The sequence below is a fragment of the Trypanosoma equiperdum genome (genome assembly GCF_001457755.1).
Source record: "Trypanosoma equiperdum strain OVI genome assembly, contig: ctg_693, whole genome shotgun sequence".
NCBI lineage: Eukaryota > Euglenozoa > Kinetoplastea > Trypanosomatida > Trypanosomatidae > Trypanosoma > Trypanosoma equiperdum.
In genome coordinates, this window is record NW_027124635.1 from 32,271 (window position 1) to 41,162 (window position 8,892).

Genomic DNA, 8,892 nt, shown 5'->3' on the forward strand with positions numbered 1-8,892 from the left:
TTATTATCCGTTTTCTCTGCTGTGTGGGCGCATGCTGAAGTTTCGCGAGCGACTGTCGAAGAATTGTCTTCCTGCGTTTAACCTGGAGCTTGTGTATCAATGCGCGGAACGCGCGCTTGAGGAAGAGCTCAACGAGACTTGTGGCGCTGCCAAATGCGTGCCTATGAGTGGTATCAGTGAAAGGATTTTTGTTGGTACATGGCGCGATGCCGCAGATGAAAAGTTACTGCGTCAGATGTGTATTACACACACGCTGAACGTCGCACGCGAGTTGGTGGACACAGAGGAGATGCATCGTGTCGAGTCTGTACCATTTGTTACGAGCAAGTCCATCCCACTGAGTGATTCTCTCGATGAAGATATTGTACATCACTTTGAGGACGCCTTCGAATTTATTCGGGGCGCAACTCGCAATGGCCGTATTTTAGTTTACTGCCGCCGCGGCATGTCCAGAAGTGCCGCTATCGTAGTGGCGTACTTAATGGAGTCGGAGGGGATGTCGTTTTGTGATGCGCACAATGATGTGAAGGATAAGCGGCCATGCATTTCCCTTAACCTGGCTTTCTTGCAGCGGCTACAGGAATATGAGGAACACTTGGAAAAGGTTAGGGCGGCAGCTCGCACCAACTGAATATGTTGAACCACCTGCGAGCGTGTCGGGCCTGGCGGAGTTGTTGAAGATCTGTTCGGAGCCGTAACAGCCCCTTAATCGTTTTTCATCAGCTTCACAAATACAGAACCACTACGTGCGCGTGTTTTTCTGCGAGTATAGGTATAAGTATGCTTGCGCGCGCGCCCGTATGTCCCTTCAAAATGGCAAGGGATGCAATCATGTACATATTTACATACCTATGCATGTTAATCAACAGGTAGAATCATACGCGCATATACATATATATATGAATAGGAATCGTTTTTATTTTTATTTTTAAGGTTGGAAGGGGTGTGCATGCATGAGGCCCTTCGTGTGAGTCGCAGTAGGGTTTGTGCCTTTTTATTCATAGGATTTCCCATCCGTATAAATAAATATTTATTTGCACCACCGAATAAGTGACGCTGCGTGTTTTAAGTTTGAATCAGGGTCAATAGTTTCTTCTTTTTTCTTATTTGTTGTTACTCTGCTTATTTTTGAGTGTTCCCCCTTTGTCATGTCTCAACTAGCCCTCACGGGGAGACATTTCATATACGCGCACATGCACCTGCACGTGCGCCCATTGATTTGGATGTACACATGTATATGCGTACCTGTGTGTGTTCCTTCGGGTGCTTACGGAGTTAACATGTTACTGGTTGCATATGCACCCTGCTATTTTTGTGCTGCACCTTTTTGAAGGAGGGGGCGGGGGAGGGGGTTATCATTATTTTTATCATGGCCCCGAGTTCCCGCTGTAGAGCACCGAGGAATATGTTGACGGAGGGACGATGAGACACTACGCCTGTCATTCATGTTTTACAACACCACATATATTTTTGTATATGAACATATATTGTGAATTGTTAGTGTGTGCGCTACCGTGAAAAGTAATAAAGTGTCTCGGTGAAAGTGAAGCAAGCACACTGAAGAGGGGACGCCCCTTCTGCCTTCTAGTTTTCTGGGTTTGCTAAAACTTCCTTTACCGCGTATGTATAACTCGTTGTCCCTCCGGTTTCTTCCCTTTTGTGCCTTTAAGTTTCTTCCACGCCCTTTATTGTCCACAAAACCTTTTGCGGCGGTTTGCCTTTTCCTGACGCGGGGGGATGTGGCTGACGGGATACTTTTTTTTTCCTTCTTCTCGTCCCTGTGCATCTGCTTAGCGGAGCTCTTGCGCATATGCCACCTGTGATTACTCAGTCGTGCTTTGGCGAGGTGGTTGCTGTCTTCTTTACTACAGTGCTGCAACTATCTTCAAAAATGCGTGTTCCAATCTTCTGTTTCTTTATTTTCGATTTAATTCATTACATGACAGTTACTTCGTGCTTCCAGACGGAGCGATGTCGGCCAACAATTTCTCCGCCTCACTCATGTTGGCAGGGATGGATTACATTGCTCCATCTGAGGCGTGCATACTCCCAACAAAGCTTCAGGGAGGGACAAGTGATGACTCGGTTAAGAGACACGGTGCCGGTAATGAAGCAGTGAAGATAACCCTCCAAGACTGTCTGGCGTGCAGTGGTTGTGTGACAACAGCAGAGACCATTCTTATCACTTCTCAATCTCGTGAGGAACTCTTGAAGGACCGTGCGCTCGATCCCACAAGGCCGTTCTTCGTAACGATTAGTGATCAATCGGCCGCTTCTATCGCAGCCTTTCTTAAAACAGATGTACAGAGGGCTTTTCATATAGTAAGCGGGTTTTTTCGTGCTGTTTTGAACGCTCGCTATGTTTCAGATCTTCACTGGGCATTGCGCATCTCTGTTGAGAAGACGGCGGAGGAGTACTGTCGCCGAGTGAGATGTGAACGCGAGAGGCTTCCCTTAATAGTTTCGGCTTGCCCCGGTTGGGTATGCTATTGTGAGAAGCAAGGGGCAGCGATCTTGCCCTTATTATGTCCAGTGATGTCACCGCAGGGTATTGCAGGATGCTACTCCAAGACACTTATCCCACAGATGTGTCACGTGTCTGTACAACCCTGCTTTGACCGTAAGCTTGAGGCAGCAAGAGATGGATCTTCTGTCAGTGGTGAGCGGTACACTGACTTTGTTTTGAGCACGCAGGAGTTACTGGATTGGATGCTTGAAGTGGACCCCTCACTTCCGTGGCAGGCGCCGCTGGATTCCGATTTGGAGCCCTTGCCGATACTTCCCCCAGAGGAACCGAAGCGTTCATTCGCTGCGACTATGGAAGGGAGTGGTGGTTACCACCGTTACGCCATGCACCGCGCCGCGTGTGAGCTACACGGCTTAGAGTTGGCTCCACGTGATATTCACTACGAGATGAAGAGGAATGCCAATCATCACTTGACTACGAGCCCTAGCAACCCCGGTGAGGTGTTCTGCGTGGCGTATGGGTTCCAGCAAATTCAAAACACTGTTCGTGGCATTAAACGCAAGTTAGCTTCTGTTGCATCGTACACGTTCATTGAGCTCATGGCATGCCCGGAGGGCTGCTTGAACGGTGGAGGGCAGGCGCGGAACGGGACGACCCAGTCTCATGTAGAAACCACTGCTGCAGCAAAAAGTGCATTTATTAGTTATATATCTGGAAGCCAACCTACAATGGAAGTTCGTGGTGGGATGGAGGGCACGTCGGTGGCCAGCAACCGCGATGTGGGGGATGGACCGCCACCTTTTTCGCTAGCGGCTTTCGCGGAGGTTGAGAAGCAGGTTGGTTCATCTCTTTGGAGCTGCACCTTCACAGACCGTCAACGTGAATTTGAGGCTACACTCAATACTGGTGGGGTGCATAGTTTGAAATGGTGAGACGTGTATGCACTCCGCTTTGGTGTTCTCCTATTTTTTAGTGCTGTCGTTGTTGCATAACGTCACCCGTCTGTTGTAGTGTTGGATGCATTGTTTCGTTTGTTTGTTATCGTGGGAGCCGCAACACAATGAGGGCGGGAGACATAGCAGTTGCCGCACAGTTTTTATTTACTGTGCAATCGTATTACCAGACTATGGACCTTCGTTGTGCCAGGACTAGTGACTGCATGTGGTATAGTACACCTTCTTAACCTCTTTTCCTCCGTTATTGCTCCACCCCCTGTGGCAACATTAAGGATGTGGAGCACTGAGCACAGTCATCTTTTTTTTTTCACTCTCTTTATTTTCTAGTCCTCCGACCTGGGGAAGGTCTGTGCGCTGGAAAATTTACTTGAAATGCCTCGTGCATATTACAAACCCTTCACAGTGTATGAGGAAGTAGTCGGGTTCCATGGCGCAAGGCGTAACGCATACATTTGTTGTGCGATCCTCTTCGGGGGTCTCCTGTTTAAGATATTGGTGCTCTCACAGTACTCCACTGTGACGGACTATAGTGGTGTGGATGGTCTTCAGAGCAATCCGGATTATCAGGCGATGCTTGCGCAACGGGAGGCGCTCGCGCAAAGCCTTTCTTCGCGGGAGGAAATACACCGGGCGATCGCGTCGCGGCGGGCCCCTCCTGCTTGAGGTGAAGTTAGTGTCGTGGTGCCGTATACATGGAGATAACTCTTTATTTGGAGTAGTGCGGTCTGTGTTGGTTTCTAATTACTGCTGTGTGTGCCTGACGTGAGCTGCATTCTTGGAGTGTGCTCACTTTTTGTGGTAATTTGTTTGGGTATTCTTTCCCCCCTCAAAACTGGCTGCCTTATACATTTCTTCTTTCTTCGTTGTGGTACTTATAAGGGAATTGTGGGAGTAGAGTGGAGCGGGAACACAATGCGCCCTAGGGATCTGTGCACCGCCGCGTACTATGATGACGTGCAGCGCATGAAACAACTTGTGTCCGCCTTTCTCCGGGACGAGGAGGCAGAGGAGGAAGCCAGTGAGGCTTATGAGGAGAAACTAGACGAAGAAGACGACAATGTTGGAGAAATGACTGGGCTTTTGAAACAGATGGATTTGCAGAAGAAACATCGCCAGAAAGTGGCAAAGCTTTTAGAGACAACGGGTACGCTGCATGTAATAGAAACGAAAGAGAATTTTGGTTTTACGTTCCGCTGTGTGGAAGATTGTGGTGCTGGTACCCTAAGACCTCAGTTTAAACCAAGCAAAAGAAGCAGTTACCCCGCTGCACCGCTTCATTGGGCGGTTCTCGGTCGCTCACATGATGCTGTCAAGTTTCTTATTAGGAGTGGTGTAGATATAAAACAGGAGGTTCCTGACTTTCCCAATGTGACGGCCGCTCTGATATGCGAGTGCAACAAGTCTATGGAGACTGCGAGGGTTATGGCACGAGCCACCGAAGCGTCCGTGAAGAAAGCCAACGAGAAGGAGGAGAAACGGGAGTCATTGGTCAATGCTCTAGAAGAACTCAGACGGGAACGCGAGAGGCGAGCCGCCCGCGAGAAGGAGGAGGAGGAGGAAAGGGAGGAGGATGAGGGTGATGATGAAGATATGGCCGATGCAGAAAAGAGCGATGATGAAAACATAGGCAACAGTGACTACGAAGAGGCTCTTGGTGACAACCAAGAGCACAGCGGTGGTGATGACGAATAGACATGAAGGTTTTGTGAAAGTACTGGTGGTTTTTTCGCGGCTTCGTACCCACCATGTAAGTGTATTGCCGTGCTTTCTTGGGGAGGTTGGCTGTGCACGGATGTGTAGGGGATATAGATGTAAATTTTTCAATGTTCTGTTCGTTGCCCTTAATGTGGTGATCTGTTGACCGTTTCATTCTATCGCGATGTTAGGTTAGAAGACTTTTGTCTTTCAACTGCTGCTTCTACCACCTTCATACATTTGTGCGCCTCACCTTTGTGTGTGTGCTGGTGCATCTTGCTCCACTTTACTTCTTATGATCTCCTATGCTGTTTGTGCGTATTTGTTTTGATTTCGGCAACAGCTTGGTGCGCTGCCATTCACGCGTGCAGACGCAACTGCCTAATGCAGGAGCGAGAGAGTTTGCTCAAGGAGTACAAGGGTCTCTTGGCTAACCTGGAAGAGGCCTTTGATCTCAAACGGAGCAACGAGGCAGATCAAGAGGTGGACGATCTAATTGATGAAACGAAGGCCGAACTGAGGACTGTGGTTGCTTCTCTTAACGCGTCGGAGGTGATTGAAGTAACGAAGGACGTGACGAAGGTTGTTGACGCCGATGGTAACACTGTCATCCTCTATAGTAAAGTTGCGCCTTACGAAGTACATTTTGATAACGCCATGTGGTACAGCTGCGTGATCACTGACGTGGTACAACCTGAAACAGCGCTGGAGCGCCTCCGCTACAAGGCATGGATATTGGGCTACAACATAGAGGAGGAAACCTACAGTGAACAACTGCGCGTGTGGCAGCCACAGGCAGCGGAGGGAGAGACGACTTTGCGCTCTGGTGTGGCGTGCCATGCGGTTAATCCGCGCAGCGGAAGGTTCGAGCCGGCGAAGGTGGTGAGACTGACACTCAGCGACACTGTGATTGTTACTTTCAGCGATGTAGTTGAGATGACAAAAGAGGTAGGGGAAACCGATGGTGCCGGTGCCGCCGGTGAGTTAGCTACTGGGAAGAGGGATCCATCGGGTGGTGATACTAGCGCTGTCACTGAGGAGGTACCACTTTCGCACGTGCGTGTTGGCCGCTTTTACCAACAGTTGCGTAAGAGATCAACGCTCACCTCGGAAGAGCGTGCGAGACGACGGGCGCAGAATGTGGAACGGAAGCGAGTACGGCGGGAAACAAAACGGCAGCAAGACGCCAACGCGGCGTCGCAAAACGCTAATGACTGGCAGCGTCTTGTAGAGGATATGGGATTAGCTACAGGTTGTGCGAAAAAGAGGCGTTGACGGAATTCAGCGGAGTCGTGAATTGGACTTTTTCATGTTTCATTCTCCCTTGCTGACACCTGGCACTCGCCAAGAGGTGCCCCAGCTCCTCGCAGTTGAGAGCCTATGCAGCGATTGCTCAACCAACCCGCGTTGACAATCAATGCCACGCTATGGTGCTATTTTTTTTTTTTTGTCTCTCATCGGGGCGTATGGTAGTTAAGTTGAAATTATCATTATACAGCTGTAGCACCACATTTCTCACACTTGTACATCCGCTGCTAATGCTCTCCAAAGTATATTTACTTGCCTATAATGGTGTGCTGCTGGCGGGATGGTCCACAATTCTCATGAAGATAGTGCAGCACCTCAGTACCGGTGGCCGTTTCGCTGATGTTTACTCACTCATTGCTCCGCTGCTCGTTGTGTCTCAAAGTGCAGCGGTGCTGGAGGTTTTGCACGCCTTGTTCGGCCTTGTCCGTAGCCCGGTTGGAACGACGCTTCTGCAGGTGCTTTCTCGGCTTTTGGTGTTGTACGGTGCCCTGGAGATTGGCCCCACTGCGGCGCGCATGAGCCCCTTTGCGACCCAAATGATTGTTGCGTGGTCACTGGCAGAGGTGATTCGCTACACGTTTTATGCATCAAACCTTGCGGGCGTGAAGCTAAAGCCCGTTACGTGGTTGCGATATTCCGCATTTACAGTGTTGTATCCAATGGGTATAACGGGCGAAATTGCTTGCTTCATAAGTGCTCTGCCGTACATCAGGGAGAAAAAGCCCTGGACGGTGGAGCTTCCCAACCGCCTTAACTTTTCCTTCTCATGGTACTACACTGTTTTGCTCCTACTTGCCGTTGTCTATCCGGCGGGGAGCTATGTAATGTACACCTACATGCTTCAGCAGCGCAGGAAGGCACTGAAAGCAACAGATGACGCATCACAAACTGATGTTTCCAACAAGAAGAAGGCAAGCTGAGGTTTCATTCGTGCACTGTTTAACTTCGCTTCAGTGGTGGGAGGGAAAAAGGAGGTCGAAATGGATTTGCACCTTGGTTTTCTCAGGGAGGCAGTTGTTCATCAATAAGTGGGGTGAACTTTTGTTCCTGGGAGTGGTTAAGTTATCGGGAAGGAACTGGGGTGAAGAAATAAATAGATTTAGAAAAATCGAATTGCCATAAGCTTACCGTAGTGACGAGTGTGGCTACGGTATTAGTGGGGAGCTAATGGGATTTAAAATTAGGGTCGGAGTTGAATGAACGCCAACGGTGATGCCATCGGTGTGGAACGTACGAGCTCTTTATGCACGACATGACGGGCGTTTTCGTTCGGCGTCACGTGGCCATCTTGTCTCGCTTTTGTAACCTTTGGTGCGGGCGCACTGAGGGAACGCTGCGGACTGCTGTGTTTATATGTGACCGAGCTAATGTGAATGTGTGGCAATAACATCCATCGTCGGTACGAGCGTAGCGGCAATAGTGGCAGATGCTGTCGTGGTGTATGTGGAGGAATCAACTGTTTGTCTCTGTTGGGTAAGAACGGGGATTCCTTCACATACAGAAGGTGGTTTGACAGTTCAGTTCGCCAAAGCAGTAATTGCGGCGCAGATCGAAGCGTTGCCAACAGTTGCTGACAAACTTGACGAGGAATTAAGTTCATTTACCAAGAAAAGCAAGTGGAAGAAAACATTTAAAGTGCCCCTTAAACATTTTACACACACACAAAAAAAAAAAAGAGTGGCAAGCTACGGAAAACAGTAATCTGCCGTTAGTTCCACACAATTGGCGCTCAACCATATGATTAGAACAGAAATAAATAATTCAGGATAACCATCCAAAAAAACTGAGATGTTAACTAACGGCAGGGGGCAGTTGAAGACAAAAAGTGCCCCGCAATTACACGATTTACTCCCTTGCCTGAGAATACATGCTTCTCTTCAACCAACTTATCGGTCTCCCCAGCCGCCAACGGCGGAAAGAAAAAAGGCTTCAAAGAAAAAAAAATAATATCAGATAGAACAAAATTAGAAACAAAGGTTGGCCGAAGCGACTATAACAACAAATACGGATTAAGAAAAAGAAAATAATGAAAGAATTAAAAGAACTTCTGGATCAGCTACAGCAAACCACGTATTCTCAACTAACATCAGCGGCTGTAAAAGAAGTATCAAGTCAACTCCACACCAAAGGGACCAGCAGTACTGAAATAAAACACGTACTACAAGGAATCAACGAAAGGCAGCAAGACACACTCATGAAAGTTCTTTACTTCTGCCTCGATCGCGACGCAAAAAACAGCAAAACATACCTGCTGTGGCATGCAGAACTCCATAACATAACAGGAACAGGATCCATTTTACGTGTAATGGCAGAAAAAAACAAGAATTACGATGCGCAAAACAAATCAAACGAAAAAAAATAATAAATCAAACAGTGTGTATGTATCGGTGTGGCCGCAGGCGCTATGTACTGCTATGCAAGGCAGCGTGTCATGGCAAAGAAGTCGCTGTCAGCTGTTACCCGCGC

General features: G+C 48.5%; 8 protein-coding genes across 8 annotated transcripts; 7 read left to right on the top strand and 1 right to left on the bottom strand.

Moving 5' to 3' along the window:
• Positions 1 to 31: 31 nt before the first annotated feature.
• On the top strand, positions 32 to 631 carry TEOVI_000323300 (kinetoplastid-specific dual specificity phosphatase, putative; the record flags this gene model as incomplete). Its single annotated transcript, XM_067226177.1, has 1 exon — positions 32 to 631. One exon carries the CDS (start codon positions 32 to 34, stop codon positions 629 to 631), a length of 600 nt encoding a protein of 199 aa, XP_067082278.1.
• An 819-nt stretch (positions 632 to 1,450) lies between these two features.
• On the bottom strand, positions 1,451 to 1,810 carry TEOVI_000323400 (uncharacterized protein; the record flags this gene model as incomplete). Its single annotated transcript, XM_067226178.1, has 1 exon — positions 1,451 to 1,810. One exon carries the CDS (start codon positions 1,808 to 1,810, stop codon positions 1,451 to 1,453), a length of 360 nt encoding a protein of 119 aa, XP_067082279.1.
• A 161-nt stretch (positions 1,811 to 1,971) lies between these two features.
• On the top strand, positions 1,972 to 3,399 carry TEOVI_000323500 (iron-containing hydrogenase, putative; the record flags this gene model as incomplete). Its single annotated transcript, XM_067226179.1, has 1 exon — positions 1,972 to 3,399. One exon carries the CDS (start codon positions 1,972 to 1,974, stop codon positions 3,397 to 3,399), a length of 1,428 nt encoding a protein of 475 aa, XP_067082280.1.
• A 396-nt stretch (positions 3,400 to 3,795) lies between these two features.
• Positions 3,796 to 4,086, top strand: TEOVI_000323600 (uncharacterized protein; the record flags this gene model as incomplete). Its single annotated transcript, XM_067226180.1, has 1 exon — positions 3,796 to 4,086. The coding sequence occupies one exon, from the start codon at positions 3,796 to 3,798 to the stop codon at positions 4,084 to 4,086; it is 291 nt and encodes a 96-aa protein (XP_067082281.1).
• Positions 4,087 to 4,335: 249 nt separating this feature from the next.
• TEOVI_000323700 (TT viral ORF2, putative) lies at positions 4,336 to 5,115 on the top strand (the record flags this gene model as incomplete). Its single annotated transcript, XM_067226181.1, has 1 exon — positions 4,336 to 5,115. One exon carries the CDS (start codon positions 4,336 to 4,338, stop codon positions 5,113 to 5,115), a length of 780 nt encoding a protein of 259 aa, XP_067082282.1.
• A 387-nt stretch (positions 5,116 to 5,502) lies between these two features.
• On the top strand, positions 5,503 to 6,393 carry TEOVI_000323800 (uncharacterized protein; the record flags this gene model as incomplete). The annotated part of the gene is made up of 1 exon (XM_067226182.1): positions 5,503 to 6,393. The coding sequence occupies one exon, from the start codon at positions 5,503 to 5,505 to the stop codon at positions 6,391 to 6,393; it is 891 nt and encodes a 296-aa protein (XP_067082283.1).
• A 263-nt stretch (positions 6,394 to 6,656) lies between these two features.
• TEOVI_000323900 (protein tyrosine phosphatase, putative) lies at positions 6,657 to 7,346 on the top strand (the record flags this gene model as incomplete). The annotated part of the gene is made up of 1 exon (XM_067226183.1): positions 6,657 to 7,346. One exon carries the CDS (start codon positions 6,657 to 6,659, stop codon positions 7,344 to 7,346), a length of 690 nt encoding a protein of 229 aa, XP_067082284.1.
• A 1,106-nt stretch (positions 7,347 to 8,452) lies between these two features.
• On the top strand, positions 8,453 to 8,788 carry TEOVI_000324000 (ARP2/3 complex 16kDa subunit, putative; the record flags this gene model as incomplete). Its single annotated transcript, XM_067226184.1, has 1 exon — positions 8,453 to 8,788. One exon carries the CDS (start codon positions 8,453 to 8,455, stop codon positions 8,786 to 8,788), a length of 336 nt encoding a protein of 111 aa, XP_067082285.1.
• Positions 8,789 to 8,892: the final 104 nt, after the last annotated feature.